The 17,286-nt window shown below is 45.8% G+C and overlaps 1 protein-coding gene across 2 annotated transcripts in view; it reads left to right on the top strand.

Annotated features, from left to right (window-relative positions):
* Positions 1-15,691, top strand: part of LOC121576531 (lysine-specific demethylase 4B-like) — an 84,291-nt gene extending 68,600 nt beyond the window's left edge. For both annotated transcript variants that reach the window (XM_045223479.1, XM_041889749.2), the window contains exons 18-22: positions 356-541; positions 6,921-7,091; positions 8,038-8,157; positions 12,977-13,069; positions 13,889-15,691. In XM_045223479.1, the coding sequence (XP_045079414.1) occupies positions 356-541; positions 6,921-7,091; positions 8,038-8,157; positions 12,977-13,069; positions 13,889-14,377 (1,059 nt within the window). In that variant the 3' untranslated portion in view covers positions 14,378-15,691. The remainder of the gene's footprint in view (positions 1-355; positions 542-6,920; positions 7,092-8,037; positions 8,158-12,976; positions 13,070-13,888) is intronic.
* The last annotated feature ends 1,595 nt before the right edge of the window (positions 15,692-17,286 follow it).

Below are 17,286 nucleotides of genomic sequence, written 5' to 3'. Positions count from 1 at the left end.
GGAGAGCTGTGAGGCGGAGAGCTGCAGGAAGGGATTTAAATAGTAAAGGGAAGGAAGGAAGGAAGGAAGGAAGGAAGGAAGGAAGGAGACAATGAGGGGTTGATGCAGAGGGAGCAGCGCTGCTGCTAAATGCGTATAGGGGAAACACTGCAACGAATAAACTGTGTTGATACTGCATCAAAGAACTCAATCGAAGTTAAGCAAGCTTTCAGCCAAGCTTCCTGCCGATTTTAAAAACATACTCCTGAAATGTTTTTTGCTCTGATAATAGTGTATAAAAAAAAGTTACATTGACTTTAGACACAGACAAAATCCAATGTTTTGATTCTACCACACCTCTTCTCTGGTGTTGCAGAGGTGTGTGTACTGCCACAAGAACACCAAACAGATGTGCGGTGCGTGTATCCAGTGTTCCCACGACAGCTGCTCCACCTCCTTCCACGTCACCTGCGCCCACATTGCCGGCGTGGTCATGAAGCCAGCCGATTGGCCCTACGTGGTGTCTGTCACCTGCCACAAGCACAAGAAGACCAATCACAAGGTACAGTTGGGGCACAACATTGTAGAATGTTCAGATATGAATAGGTTATGCAGGACATGCATGCCCCTCTGGCATGTAGAATGAGGAATAATTATGGCTCTATTCACAACATTTCTACATGCAACGTTCAATGTTTGCCTACTGAATATGGCCATAACAGCAGCAAAACAATCATCTGTATAATATGGATGTATGATATCAAGATAAGTATTAGCTGCACTGTTAAGCTGTACGGTTTTCTGATGAAGCCTTCTATCTATGCAATGGCCAGGGGTCTGTACTATGTACTGTGCATTCGGAAAGTATTCAGACCCCTTCCCTTATTCCACATTTTGTTACGTTACAGCCTAAAGGACATTACAGCCTTATTCTAAAATGGATTAAATGTATTGTCTTCCTCATCAATCTATACACAATACCCCATAATGACAAAAGCGAAAACAGGTTTTTAGAAATGTTTGCAAATGTATTAACAATAAAAAAACTTTAATACCTTATTTGCATAAGTATTCAGACCCTTTGCTATGAGACTCGAAATTAAGCTCAGGTGCATCCTGTTTCCATTGATCATCCTTGAGATGTTTCTACAAGTTGATTGGAGTCCACCTGTGGTAAATTCAATTGATTGGACATAATTTGGAAAGGCACAAACCTGTCTATATAAGGTCCCACAATTGACAGTGCATGTCAGAGCAAAAACCAAGCCATTAGGTCGAAGGAATTGTCCGTAGAGCTCCGAGACAGGATTGTGTCGAGGCACAGATCTGGGGAAGGGTACCGAAAAATGTCTGCAGCATTGAAGGTCCCCAAGAACACATTGGCCTCCATCATTCTTAAATGGAAGAAGTTTGGGACCACCAAGACTCTTCCTAGAGCTGGCCGCCCGGCCAAACTGAGCAATCGAGGGAGAAGGGCCTAGGTCAGGAAGGTGACCAAGAACCCGATGGTCACTGACAGAGCTCCCAGAGATCCTCTGTGGACATGGAAGAACCTTCCAGAAGGACAACCATCTCTGCAGCACTCTACCAATCAAGCCTTTATGGTAGAGTGACCAAACGGAAGCCACTCCTCAGTAAAAGGCACATGATGGCCCATTTGGAGTTTGCCAAAAGGCACCTAAAGGACTCTCAGATCATGAGAAACAGATTCTCTGGTCTGATGAAACCAAGATGAAACTCTTTGGCCTGAATGCCAAGTGTCACGTCTGGAGGAAACCTGGCACCATCCCTACGGTGAAGCATGGTGGTGGCTAGGGCTGTGGCGGTCACAACATTTCGTCGGTCTCACAGTAATTTACCGTTAATTAACACAAACACGCATCTCTTGGCTTCCACACATTATCTACATTTGAACAATTCTAATAAATCCATGTAAAATAGCCTAAACCTTCACAATAAATCCATTATTTATTTTAGACAGGTCTAAAAAAAAACATGATATGAAGAAAACGTAGTCTATTTCAGAAGAAAAGAATAACAAACTCTGAGTTGTCCTTATGTTAGGTCCTGATCTGGCTATGCTATATGGCTGTGGGCTACACTAGTTCATTTAGCAAACAAGATTTGCTTAGAATTCTGTGGTATTATTTTATATTATTTTATAGTATGAAGAATACAATTGAACAAAGCTGAATAAAATAGAAAGGATATTTTCTCCAAACGATTTGAGGGAGTGTGCACATGTGGCTATTCTGTGTTGAGCGGTTGAGGTACTCCTATTTGCTTAATTTAGAGTTATTAATGTAACTTTAGTTGTTCTATATGTTTTGATTTTGAATACTTTGTAAGAATGCATGATGCTACTCTAATGATTATTTGAAAAAAGTTGCTTGAAAGGCATGAGCTCAGCTTTGTTTTTTGCGCTGGCTGTACACCCTTCATCAGTCTCTCATTCACAATTTGACAAGCACTTGATAATGCCTCGAATTTCCCGGTGGCATCCCCTATGTGTGGCCGTAACGCACCCTATAAAAATCCATGCCTTTTGCGGCCAGTGGCCGTTGTGCCCTTCTCCCTGAGTGCTGCGTGCTCAGAAGCACCTCTCACTCACATGGCTCCCCATCACGTGATCTGGTCTTTCTCACAGGCTACAAGTGAAGACAAACACTTCGGGGACGCAACTGTCCTATTTCCGAGGTGCATATTGAAGATATTGGAAGAACTGTCCACATTTACATTTCGTCAGCCAACAAGATGAGTCGGCCTAACGAACAGCAAAAGCACTAGCCTATGTCAATCTACTATACCTCATAGTACAGATTTTGACCTATTCTGTGCAATAAATAAATATTCCAAACCTAGTCTGGGTCAGTTGTGGGATGCAATAGATCTCAAATTAATACAAACACTAGCATCAACGTTTTTTACGCAATGAGGCTGACGCAACAGATCAGAACGTTTAGCTTAAAATGTGATAAACTATTAGGCTATTTCTTCACATTATAAGCGCAGCAATGTGCAAATGGTAGTAGGCTATAAGCACAAATGTTCCATTAGCGGGAAAACACAATTTATCAAAAGTGACTGCAAATGCGATTATGCATGTAATGCTTTTATCATAAAGGTGCATTTTTATTGTGAAAATGATCTTCCCCAAACTTGAAACTCACCCGCTGCTTATGTATGCCAGTTAGGCTCTACACCCTTTTACAGCAGATTAATGTGCTTAATTTTAAGAAGTTATTTGGCCACTTTAATTGTGTTACAAACCTTAGCAAAACATATAGGCCTATGGGCTAGGCTACATGAGGTGTGTGACTGATTAGAAAATGTAGCAAAAAAAAGGCATTGTTTCTTGCCTTACACTGGGCATCATTCACAAGTGATAATATACTGCTCAAAAAAATTAAGGGAACACTAAAATAACACACCCTAGATCTGAATGAATGAAATCATCTTATTAAATACTTTTTTCTTTACATAGTTGAATGTGCTGACAACAAAATCACACAAAAATTATCAATGGAAATCAAATTGATCAACCCATGGAGGTCTGGATTTGGAGTCACCCTCAAAATTAAAGTGGAAAACCACACTACAGGCTGATCCAACTTTGATGTAATGTCCTTAAAACAAGTCAAAATGAGGCTCAGTAGTGTGTGTGGCCTCCACGTGCCTGTATGACCTCCCTACAACGCCTGGGCATGCTCCTGGTGAGGTGGCGGATGGTCTCCTGAGGGGTCTCCTCCCAGACCTGGACTAAAGCATCCGCCAACTCCTGGACAGTCTGTGGTGCAACGTGGCGTTGGTGGATGGAGCGAGACATGATGTCCCAGATGTGCTCAATTGGATTCAGGTCTGGGGAGCGGGGCGGGCCAGTCCATAGCATCAATGCCTTCCTCTTGCAGGAACTGCTGACACACTCCAGCCACATGAGGTCTAGCATTGTCTTGCATTAGGAGGAACCCAGGGCCAACCGCACCAGCATATGGTCTCACAAGGGGTCTGAGGATCTCATCTCGGTACCTAATGGCAGTCAGGCTACCTCTGGCGAGCACATGGAGGGCTGTGCGGCCCCCCAAAGAAATGCCACCCCACACCATGACTGACCCACCGCCAAACCGGTCATGCTGGAGGATGTTGCAGGCAGCAGAACGTTCTCCACGGCGTCTCCAGACTCTGTCACGTCTGTCACATGTGCTCAGTGTGAACCTGCTTTCATCTGTGAAGAGCACAGGGCGCCAGTGGCAAATTTGCCAATCTTGGTGTTCTCTGGCAAATGCCAAACGTCCTGCATGGTGTTGGGCAGTAAGCACAACCCCCACCTGTGGACGTCGGGCCCTCATACCACCCTCATGGAGTCTGTTTCTGACCGTTTGAGCAGACACATGCACATTTGTGGCCTGCTGGAGGTCATTTTGCAGGGCTCTGGCAGTGCTCCTCCTGCTCCTCCTTGCACAAAGGCGGAGGTAGCAGTCCTGCTGCTGGGTTGTTGCCCTCCTACGGCCTCCTCCACCTCTCCTGATGTACTGGCCTGTCTCCTGGTAGCGCCTCCATGCTCTGGACACTACGCTGACAGACACAGCAAACCTTCTTGCCACAGCTCGCATTGATGTGCCATCCTGGATGAGCTGCACTACCTGAGCCACTTGTGTGGGTTGTAAACTCCGTCTCATGCTACCACTAGAGTGAAAGCACCGCCAGCATTCAAAAGTGACCAAAACATCAGCCAGGAAGCATAAGAACTGAGAAGTGGTCTGTGGTCACCACCTGCAAAACCAGTCCTTTATTGGGGGTGTCTTGCTAATTGCCTATAAATTCCACCTGTTGTCTATTCCATTTGCACAACAGCATGTGACATTTATTGTCAATCAGTGTTGCTTCCTAAGTGGACAGTTTGATTTCACAGAAGTGTGATTGACTTGGAGTTACATTGTGTTGTTTAAGTGTTCCCTTTATTTTTTTGAGCAGTGTATATAATTCACAAGTGATAGGCTAATATTGTTACCCATCAGACTATTCTTGAATTAGTCTTGTCTTTACATATACTAAATAATATATGTGTGAAATTTGTTTTGATTTAGAATAAACCATTATCATGCTCCTGTCTTGAAACAGGGGCAGGGGAAAAAAGTCATTTCATCTATGCACTTAAATAGTGAATGGAGGACGCTTTTCAGTGTTTCATTTTCATGCCATCCAGGTAGGCTATACTCCTGTTGTAAAGATAAGCAATGTGCTTAATATTAGAAATGTTGAAAAATAAATATAGTAGGCCTAGCCTATAGAAAGCTGATGGGATCCTCCTCTTTTTAATAGAGGCCATCAATTGCATAGCCAATATAAATGTTACGCAACATGAGCTCATGGGCTCTCATGAAGTGTTTGATTAGGTTTTCAATTACATTTGCATTGATGTCAGAGTGATTAGAGGGACAATAGAGTGCTGAGTACCAGGCAGTTATCAAGTTTGGTAGGCTACTAAAGACCATCAGCAGCATCAGAGCTTGGAGAAGCCTAATTAGCGTGACTAAACGATCACTTGGAATTTGACTGCCTTCATGACTCGTGACTGCCGGTGTGGCAGTAATACAGTCACCGCAACAGCCCTAGTGGTGGCAGCATCATGCTGTGGGGATGTTTTTCAGCAGCAGGGACAGGCTGCTAGACAGGATCGAGGGAAAGATGAACAGAGCAAAGTACAGCGAGACCCTTGATGAAAACCTGCTCCAGAGCGCTCAGGACCTCAGACTGGGGCGAAGGTTCACCTTCCAACAGGACAACGATGCTAAGCACACAGCCAAGACAACGCAGGAGTGGCTTCGGGACAAGTCCCTGAATGTCCTTGAGTGGCCCAGCCAGAGCCCGGACTTGAACCCGATCGAACATCTCTGGAGAGACCTGAAAATAGCTGTGCAGCGACGCTCCCCATCCAAATGGACAGAGCTTGAGAGGATCTGCAGAGAAGAATGGGAGAAACTCCCCAAATACAGGTGTGCCAAGCTTGTAGCGTCATACCCAAGAAGACTTGAGGCTGTAATCGCTGCCAAAGGTGCTTCAACAAAGTACTGAGTAAAGGGTCTGAATACTTATGTAAATGTGATATTTCAATTTGTCATTTTTAATAAATGTGAAAAAAATTCTACAAACCTGTTTTTACTTTGTTATTATGGGGTATTGTGTGTAGATTGATTGAGGAAATAAAATAATGTAATCTATTTTAGAATAAGGCTGTAACGTAACAAAATGTGGAAAAAGTAAAGGAGTCTGAAAACTTTCCGAATGCACTGTATATATCACACACACTGAATGTACAAAACATTAAGAACGGCTTCCTAATATTGAGTTTTGCCCTCAGAACAGCCTCAATTCCTTGGGGCATGGACTCTACAATGTGTCAAAAGCATTTGACAGGGATGCTGGCCCATGTTGACGCCAATGCTTCCCACAGTTGTGTCATGTTGGCTGGATGTCCTTTGGGTGGTGGACCATTCTTGATACACACGGGAAACTGTTGAGCGTGAAAAAAACCCCAGCAGCATTGCAGTTCCGGTGCGCCTGGCACCTACTACCATACCCCCCGTTCAAAGGCACTTACATGTTTTGTCTTGCCCATTCACCATCTGAATGGCACACACACAATCCATGTCTCAATTGTCTCAAGGCTTAAAAATCCTTCTTTAACCTGTCTCCTCCCCTTCATCTACACTGATTTGAAGTGGATTTAACAAGTGACATCAATAAGGGAGCATAGCTTTCACCTGGATTCACCTAGACAGTCTGTCATGGAAAGAGCAGGTGTTCTTAATGTTTTGTACACTGTGTGTGTGGACCATGAAATATAACACTGTCTGTGATCCACTGCTCTAACCCCATAGAAATAGAATGACAATAGATTCAATTCAAATAGTTTCTATTTTCACACTCCTCCCCCTCTCTAGGCAAGGGCGGGGCCAAGGGGGGAGTTTTCTCTGGGCCAGAAGGTAATTGGACGGAACAACGATGGCTGGTTCTACCCCTGCACCGTCATTGGCATGACCTCACAAACCTTCTACGAGGTCAACTATGATGACGGCTCCTTCTGTGACAACATGTTCCCCGAGAACGTTGTGGTGAGGGCCTCTCTCTACACCTCTGTCTATCAGCCTCTCTCCCTACACCTCTCTCTCTATCAGCCTCTCTCCCTACACCTCTCTCTCTATCAGCCTCTCCCTACACCTCTCTCTCTATCAGCCTCTCTCCCTACACCTCTCTCTCTATCAGCCTCTCCCTACACCTCTCTCTCTATCAGCCTCTCTCCCTACACCTCTCTCTCTATCAGCCTCTCCCTACACCTCTCTCTCTATCAGCCTCTCTCCCTACATCTCTCTCTCTATCAGCCTCTCTCCCTACACCTCTGTCTCTCTATCAGCCTCTCTCCCTACACCTCTCTCTCTATCAGCCTCTCTCCCTACACCTCTCACTCTATCAGCCTCTCCCTACACCTCTGTCTCTCTATCAGCCTCTCTCCCTACACCTCTCGGACTCTATCACCCTCTCTCTCTACACCTCTCGTCTCTCCGTCTGTCTCTCTACACCTCTGTGTTTCTCAGGGTCTCTACACCGCTCTCTTAGTCTCTCTCTCTCTCTCTCTCTCTCTCTCAGCCTCTCTCTCTACACCTCTCTGTCTCTGTGTCTCTCTATACCTCTCTGGCTCCCTCAGTCTGTGTCCTAATCGTTAAGGTTTGACATGGTGAGGTGACCATGATATGTGTTGACGTAGTGACAACATAATGACAGGAGAGAAAATCAGCTCTTCAAATCAAAGCAGTGGCTATGTAATAATAATAAATAATCATATGCCATTTAGCAGACGCTTTTATCCAAAGCGACTTACAGTCATGTGTGCCTACATTTTTACGTATGGGTGGTCCCGGGGATTGAACCCACTACCCTGGCGTTACAAGCGCCATGCTCTACCAATTGCGCTACAGAGGACCTATCTAGTGGATACGTTAGATGCATCAAATCCTAACCTCTTCCTCAAATCAATCACTCCGTTCTCCCCTCTCCCTCCAGAGTCATGACTGTCTTCGTAACGGCCCCCCAGAGACAGGCGAGCTGATGTTGGTCCACACCATGGAGGGCCAGGTGCTCAACGCCTCCTACGTCAAGGAGCACGTGCACAAGCACTACCAGGTGAGTGTAGCGGTGGTCCCCCATACACTCCCTTCACTCTCCCTCGTCAACCAAATAGCCCACTAGCCCCGTGTTTCAGCCCAGCACTAAGGTAAAGTTGATTGCTTGAATCCGGGGATGTTAGTGCTAGGTTAGGACAAAAGCCTGCACACCCTGTGTACCCCCTCGTGGATCAAAAATAACTGGGTATGTATATGGGCTAAAATCAATGTAGCTTATCTCGTCATTAGACCACTGGGGGCATTATACTGCTAGGATGCATGGACAGGTTATGAACAATTGATTTCCCCTAAATTCTCCTTATGACAACTTTAAGTAGGCTTTACAATGGCCCACTCCATCTACATTGAACCCCCAGCACTGCACCAAGTTGGTTCTGCACCTAAATCCTTTTTATACCACAACTTATATGACTTTCCAGCACAATATGTATCTGAATGTTTCCAGCACAGTATTTATCTGAATGTTTCCAGCACGGTATTTATCTGAATGTTTCCAGCACAGTATTTATCTGAATGTTTCCAGCACGGTATTTATCTGAATGTTTCCAGCACAGTATTTATCTGAATGTTTCCAGCACAGTATTTATCTGAATGTTTCTAGCACAGTATTTATCTGAATGTTTCCAGCACAGTATTTATCTGAATGTTTCCAGCACAGTATTTATCTGAATGTTTCTAGCACAGTATTTATCTGAATGTTTCTAGCACAGTATTTATCTGAATGTTTCTAGCACAGTATTTATCTGAATGTTTCTAGCACAGTATTTATCTGAATGTTTCCAGCACAGTATTTATCTGAATGTTTCCAGCACAGTATTTATCTGAATTTTTTTAGCACAGTATTTATCTGAATTTTTTTAGCACAGTATTTATCTGAATTTTTTTAGCACAGTATTTATCTGAATGTTTCTAGCACAGTATTTATCTGAATGTTTCTAGCACAGTATTTATCTGAATGTTTCCAGCACAGTATTTATCTGAATGTTTCCAGCACAGTATTTATCTGAATGTTTCCAGCACAGTATTTATCTGAATGTTTCCAGCACAGTATTTATCTGAATGTTTCCAGCACAGTATTTATCTGAATGTTTCTAGCACAGCATTTATCTGAATGTTTCCAGCACAGTATTTATCTGAATGTTTCCAGCACAGTATTTATCTGAATGTTTCCAGCACAGTATTTATCTGAATGTTTCTAGCACAGTATTTATCTGAATGTTTCTAGCACAGTATTTATCTGAATGTTTCTTGCACAGCATTTATCTGAATGTTTCCAGCACAGTATTTATCTGTTAATGTTTCCAGCACAGTATTTATCTGTTAATGTTTCCAGCACAGTATTTATCTGAATGTTTCCAGCACAGTATTTATCTGAATGTTTCCAGCACAGTATTTATCTGAATGTTTCCAGCACAGTATTTATCTGTTAATGTTTCCAGCACAGTATTTATCTGTTAATGTTTCCAGCACAGTATTTATCTGAATGTTTCCAGCACAGTATTTATCTGAATGTTTGCAGCACAGTATTTATCTGAATGTTTGCAGCACAGTATTTATCTGAATGTTTCCAGCACAGTATTTATCTGAATGTTTCTAGCACAGTATTTATCTGCATATAAAAATGATGGTGCCCTTGTAGATTATGGCGGAATATCTTGATACAGCGGACATTCATACGTGGTCGAGAGATTTAGCATTGAATGTGCTTTGAATGTGCGTGTGGGGAATTTATGGTGCGATGCGCAGAGTGCTTACAAGGTATAAAGCTTAGAGGCAAGGTTCCTGGAGTTGGTACCGGAGAAACACAACTCCTCCGAACACACATGGTGTGTACACACACACACATACACACAAACAGAGAGAGAGCCTTGTGAGCACGACTGTGTGCTCTTCCACTCTCAGCATGGGTGATGCGTGATATGACAAGACAAATGGCACAGACACAGACACATCACACACACACATAGACACATCACATACACACTCATTCCAAAATCATGAACATGAATATAGAGTTGGTTCCCCTGTTGCTGCTATAACAGCCTCCACTCTTCTGGGAAGGCTTTCCACTAGATGTTGGAACATTGCTGCGGGGACTTACTTCCATTCAGCCACAAGAGCATTAGTGAGGTCGGGCACTGATGTTGGGCGATTAGGCCTGGCTCGCAGTCGGTGTTCCAATTCATCCCAAAGGTGTTCAATGGGGTTGAGGTCAGGGCTCTGTGCAGGCCAGTCAAGTTCTTCCACACTGATCTCGACAAACCATTTCTGGATGGACCTCGCTTTGTGCACGGGGACATTGTGATGCTGAAACAGGAAAGTGCCTTCTCCAAACTGTTGCCACAAAGTTAGAAGCACAAAATTGTCTAGAATGTCATTGTATGCTGTAGCATTAAGATTTCCCTTCACTGGAATTAAGGGGCCTAGCCCGAACCATGAAAAACAGCCCCAGACCATTATTCTTCCTCCACCAAACTTTACAGTTGGCACTATGCATTGGGGCAGGTAGCGATCTCTGGCATCTGCCAAACCCAGATTAATTCATCGGACGGCCAGATGGTGAATCATGATTCACCACTCCAGCCGACGCTTGGCATTGCGCATGGTGATCTTAGGCTTGTGTGCGACTGCTCGGCCATGGAAACCCAATTCATGAAACTCCCAACAAAGTTATTGTGCTGAAGTTTCTTCCACTGGCAGTTTGGAACTCAGTAGTGAATGTTGCAACCGAGGACAGGCGATGTTTACGCGCTTCAGCACTCGGCGGTCTCGTTCTGTGAGCTTGTGTGGCCTACCACTTCGCGGCTGAGCCATTGTTGCTCCTAGACGTTTCCTCTTCACAATAACATGTCTTACAGATGACCGGGGCAGCTCTAGCAGGGCAGAAATTTGACAAACAGACTTGTTGAAAAGGTGGCATCCTATGACTGTGCCATGTTGAAAGTCACTGAGCTTTTCAGTACGGGCCATTCTACTGCCAGTGTTTGTTTATGGAGATTGCATGGCTGTGTGCCTGTCAGCAACGGGTGTGGCTGAAATAACGGAATCCACTAATTTTAAGGGGTGTCCACATACTTTTGGCCATGCAATGCACTCCTCTGGTTTAGGATCACACAAACCATCCATTTTATCAGTGTGTCGCTCTGACTGGATGTACTATGTATGTGATTGTATGGTTATGCCTCTGTGTGTGTGTGTGTGTTTCTAATCACGGGATGGGACTGTGGAGGGGGATGTGTGTGGTAGTCTTGGAGTCTCGCTGTGCTTGTCTGTGTTGTCTGCTCAGAAGTCTACACAGCATAGCAGACAACAATCCTGTTTTTCATCCACGTTATTTCCAACACAACACTTTCAGAAAGAAAAAACTACTTTTCAAAAAAGTGTATTCTTCTTTTTCTTCTCCCTGTCTTACTGGCTGTGAGATGTCAGTGTGAGTCAGCATTAAGAGGCTGTTAGCGACTTGGAGCAGAGAGGAACATAAGTCTCCAGCTGGTGCCTGTGTCAGGGTGGCCAACACCACCTAGTCTCTTAGCCATCGCTGCCCCAAAGGTCCTCCTTTCTCTCGCTCTGTTTCTCCATCGCTCTGTTTCTCCATCGCTTTGTTTCTCCATCGCTCTATGTCGCTCTCTCTCCGTCTTTCGCTCTCTCTCCGTCTCTCGCTCTCTCTCCGTCTCTCGCTCTCGCTCTCTCTCTCCGTCTCTCGCTCTCCGTCTCTCTCTCTCTTTCTCCGTCTCGCTCTCTTTTCCATCTCTTGCTCTCGCTCTCTCTTTCACTCTCTCTCTACATGCTAGTGATGCTGGCTAATCACCTGCTATCTTTCATTTGAGTCTCTCACATACACATTCGTACGCACACACAACAGAGTCACACAACAGTCACACACACCAAGACTGGGTTTTGTCATCCTGACAATCCTGGGCTCTGTCGTTTTTTTTTTAGGAATGACCCTTAATCAACTCTCACTCTCTTTCTGTCTTTCCATCTCTCGCTCTCTCCGTCTCTCTCTCTCTTTGTCTTTCCATCTCTCTCTCTCTCCGTCTCTCTCTCTCTTTCCATCTCTCTCTCCATCTCTCTCTCTCTTTCTGTCTTTCCATCTCTTGCTCTCTCCGTCTCTCTCATTCTGTCTTTTCCATCTCTCTCTCTCCGTCTCTCTCTCATTCTCTCTTTCCATCTCTTTCTCCGTCTCTCTTTCTGTCTTTCCATCTCTCTCTCTCCGTCTCTCTCTCTCTCTCTTTGTCTTTCCATCTCTCTCTCTCTCCGTCTCTCTCTTTGTTTGTCTGTCTTTCCATCTCTCTCTCTCTCCGTCTCTCTCTGTCTTTCCATCTCTCTCTCTTTCTGTCTTTCCATCTCTCTCTCTCTCCGTCTCTCTCCCTTTGTCTTTCCATCCCTCTCTCTCTCTCCGTCTCTCTCTTTGTTTGTCTGTCTTTCCATCTCTCTCTCTCTCCGTCTCTCTCTCTCTTTGTCTTTCCATCTCTCTCTCTCTCCGTCTCTCTCTTTGTTTGTCTGTCTTTCCATCTCTCTCTCTCTCTCCGTCTCTCTCTCTCTTTCTGTCTTTCCATCTCTCTCTCTTTCTGTCTTTCCATCTCTCTCTCTCTCCGTCTCTCTCCCTTTGTCTTTCCATCCCTCTCTCTCTCTCCGTCTCTCTCTTTGTTTGTCTGTCTTTCCATCTCTCTCTCTCTCCGTCTCTCTCTCTCTTTGTCTTTCCATCTTTCTCTCTCTCCGTCTCTCTCTTTGTTTGTCTGTCTTTCCATCTCTCTCTCTCTCCGTCTCTCTCTTTGTTTGTCTGTCTTTCCATCTCTCTCTACTCCCCTTTTCAGGTGGAGTTCCAAGATGAGTCCCAGCTGTTACTGAAGCAAACAGAGATCCACTCGCTGGAGCAGGACCTGCCCAAGAGGGTCTGCACCCGCCTGGTACGAGACCCCCTGACACCCACCTACTAGGGCTGGGGAGAGGGAGGCAGGGGAGAGGGAGGCAGGGGAGAGGGAGGCAGGGGTGGGCTGAGGAGAGGTTGGCAGGGGTGGGCTGGGGAGAGGTTGGCAGGGGTGGGCTGGGGAGAGGTTGGCAGGGGTGGGCTGGGGAGAGGTTGGCAGGGGTGGGCTGGGGAGAGGTTGGCAGGGGTGGGCTGGGGAGAGGAAGGCAGGGGTGGGCTGGGGAGAGGGAGGCAGGGGTGGGCTGGGCTGGGGAGAGGGAGGCAGGGGTGGGCTGGGCTGGGGAGAGGGAGGCAGGGAGGCTGGGCTGGGGAGAGGGAGGCAGGGGAGGGCTGGGGAGAGGGAGGCAGCGGTGGGCTGGGAGAGGGAGGCAGGAGGGCTGGGGAGAGGGAGGCAGCGGTGGGCTGGGGAGAGGGAGGCAGGGGTGGGCTGGGGAGAGGGAGGCAGCGGTTGGCTGGGGAGAGGGAGGCAGGGGTGGGCTGGGGAGAGGGAGAGGGAGGAAGGGGTGGGCTGGGGAGAGGGAGGCAGGGGAGGGCTTGGGAGAGGGAGGCAGGAGTGGGCTGGGGAGATTCATAATGTTATTCCACACTACGTTGTGGTGTTAATGTCAGTCATGGCTGTGTTGAGCCCTTTTATAAAATGCTTACTTTACGTGATGCTCCTGACTTAAAAAATAGGAAATATCCATCCTTACTGTTTGGTTGTAGGGGTTTGAAGGGTGTAGGAGCTAAACATACGGGAGAAGTGATCATGTGGACGCCATGCCACTGTTTTGACCATCAGCTGTCTCTTCCTGTCTAGGCAATACCAACCCAGGAAGCCCTTCTGTCAGGAGACGAACCACAGGCAGCCAAGAGGCCTCGCCTCCCCGCCCCTCACCCCCCACCTCTCACCCCCATGGACCCCGGATGCCACCCCCCAGCTACAGGCCCTGTACCTCACAGTATTGCACCTCCCACACCCAGCCATGCTCCTGGTCCCCCCAACACTGATATCAGTGCCCTTACCCTCACCCAGGCTCTGGCAATAGCCATCCCCGAGCCCACCCTCACCCCAATGCCAACTCTCGCTGATCCTCTCCCAGCCCCGTCTGCCCTAGCCGCCCCTCTGCCGCCCCTCTCCCCAGCCGTGCCCTGCCAGGACCAAGGTGAAGGCTACACGCCCAGCTCCATGCCCTTCCAGGACCAGGGTGAAGGCTACACGCCCAGCTCCAGCTACGTGTCCTACATGGAGACGCTGCTTAATGCACACTTCCCCACTCAGGAAGAGGGCCCCGGGCCCCTGTTTTAATGAGACACACCGCTCCGCAGTGATAGCTAGGCTAACAGGAGCTAAGCTAATGTTAGGAAAGATAACGTAATCTATGCTAACGTAATATATGCTAACGGAGGCTCAGCTAACGGAGGCTAACTGATAGACAGTAGCATCTGCTACACAGGAGCTGAAAACAGAATGCAGATAAAGCACTCCTCAGTTGCATGTCTTTTTGGTGGGGGGGGGTGGATTTTCTCACTGCTGTGGTGTGGTTATGGCCTTCTCCTGGAACTGCAGCGGAAGAGGAGGCTTCTTTTCTCACTTCTGTGTATCTCTGCAATTGTGCAAGACACAATGTATAGACATGAATAGACTCACGAGCATCAACACCATACCTCTTTGCATCCATTTATTTACCCACTTCCCTCGCTTTTACAGAACGGAGAAACCATCCACGTGGGCACGTGACGTCAGCAGTCTACGTGCATCAGCTTGTTGTGTTAATCTATGAAACCAGCAAGAAATATTTTTTAATAGAAGCCAAACCAACCGCTTACAATGAAACAGAAAATCATATGGACAGAATATTTGTGTACAGTTTCAATAATGTATTTTTGTTTGTGAGAGGTTCTGGGAAAAGGTGGGGATGTATTATGGGGGGTTTCACAAGTATTTAAATGTCTTATTCACGTATTGATATAAAATATTTGTACAGAAAAAAAAAAAAATGGCAACGCAACCATGGTAGTTACACTTTATTGTAATCTTGTCGGCAGAAACATTGCATTTTGTGAGGATGTGTTGCAGTAGTTATGAGTGTGACCTTGTATCGACTAAACCCAAAACAGTCATGTACACATGGCTCACGTTTTCCAACTCCAGAAATTCTCTGGGCTTGTTTTGTAGCATTCTTGGTCAAATCAATATTATTATTCAACGTTGTCTGTTCATTCTTTTCTCTCTGTTTATTTTGTGAATATATAAACTAACCTCACGAGGTGACAGAGAAAATGCTTTGATTATCAAATTATGATACTTATTTTTGGAGATTTTAGAGGCATAAATTCAATTTCTACTCCGGTAAACAAAAAAACTGCATTTTCAAATGGTATGTTGACTATCTTTATAGAGGTGCTATCCTGGACTACTGAGGGAGCATGTTTCTCATACCCTCAGTCACATTGTACATAGTGCAAGCCTTGTGTGTGAATGAAATCTGTCAATGTCATACTAGCCATGTTAATTGAACTGTTTTTACAATAGAATTTCATTACAGATCGATGTTCTTATGTGGAAACCAACTGTGAAGAGGCTTTATTTCATAGGAATTAAACTGAGTTGTTATAACCAGCTTGCGTAGTGTTCCTTTACTTTTGCATGTTTATAAACCATCTCTTATCCCGCTCTGCTCCTCCGTCATCTCTCTGTCCTCGCTCATTCTGCCCACCACTCATTCCCTGCAGGCCAATGCGGTTTGAGCTCAGCGGAGGTGTGCTCCTGAGTGGCGCAGTGGTCTAAGGCACTGCATCGCAGTGCTAACTGTGCCACTAGAGATCCTGGTTCGAATCCAGGCTCTGTCGCAGCCGGCCGCGACCGGGAGACTCATGGGGCGGCGCACAATTGGCCCAGCGTCGTCCAGGGTAGGGGAGGGAATGGCCGGCAGGGATGTAGCTCAGTTGGTAGAGCATGGCGTTTGCAACGCCAGGGTTGTGGGTTCGATTCCCACGGGGGGGCAGTATAAAAAAAATATGTATTCACTAACTGTAAGTCGCTCTGGATAAGAGCGTCTGCTAAATGACTAAAAATGTAAAATGTATGACTACAGCTATTACTGCTCCCCTGTTCTCTTCTGGCAACAACACAAGCAGAATCCCAGGCTCTGTCGTAGCCGGCCGCGACCGGGAGACCCATGGGGCGGCGCACAATTGGCCCAGCGTCGTCCAGGGTAGGGGAGGGAATGGCCGGCAGGGATGTAGCTCAGTTGGTAGAGCATGGCGTTTGCAACACCAGGGTTGTGGGTTTGATTCCCACGGGGGGCCAGTTTGAAAAAAAATAAGTAATAATAATGTATGCATTCACTAACTGTAAGTCGCTCTGGATAAGAGCGTCTGCTAAATGACTAAAATGTAAAATGTTTAAAGGAGAGGAAAAGCCCGTTCGGGGGCACCATAGATTTTTACTGACCTTAAGTGTATTTCTCCTCATCTGCGAACTGTGGCTTGCTGTCCAATTCTCTACGCTTCTCTAAAACTGTGCACTCATACGTTCCCCCTTCATGGTTTTAAAGGAATGTACTAGTGTAATTAATGGACTGGGGTGAAGAATATGGTGGAAACTCCCTCCAACCATGCTTGAGCACCAATCCAATGCCTTTAAACCCCTGTGTCTTGACTTGGATAAAATTTACATTTTTTGATGCTCTCTTCAGCAATGAAGTTTGAAGAGAGTGGATTAAAATATCTATATTGGTTTCAGATCAGATTGCAATAATTTTGTTATTATACAAAAGATGAACCCAGCAAAGCACCACTATTTAATGAATGTAGTAGATTACAAATGTAAATCCGTTTTATTAAATTGTGAATTGAAAATTGTGGAATGATGAGTTTTCTGTATTATTTTAGTCAACAATAATTTTGTTTTATTGCATGCGACAGATAGCTTAGCGGTTAGAGCGTTGGGTCACTAACTGAAAGGTCACTGGTTTGAATACCCGAGCCGACAAGCAAAATATGTCTGTGCCCTTGAGCAAGGCACTTAACCCTAATTTGCTCCGGGGGGGGGGGGCTGTACTACTATGGCTGACCCTGTACAACAATACATTTCACTACACCTATCCGGTGGGGGGGGTGGGTGATCTTTGTATGCATTTATTTGATTGTTTCTGTACCTGTAAACCCCCCTCTGCACACACAGGAAAAACGCCAACTGTTTTTGGACCTAGC

Source organism: Coregonus clupeaformis, chromosome 11 (genome assembly GCF_020615455.1).
Source record: "Coregonus clupeaformis isolate EN_2021a chromosome 11, ASM2061545v1, whole genome shotgun sequence".
In the NCBI taxonomy this organism is placed as follows: domain Eukaryota; kingdom Metazoa; phylum Chordata; class Actinopteri; order Salmoniformes; family Salmonidae; genus Coregonus; species Coregonus clupeaformis.
Note: the sequence above shows the minus strand (reverse complement) of the source record. Positions and strands in the feature narration are given on the sequence as shown.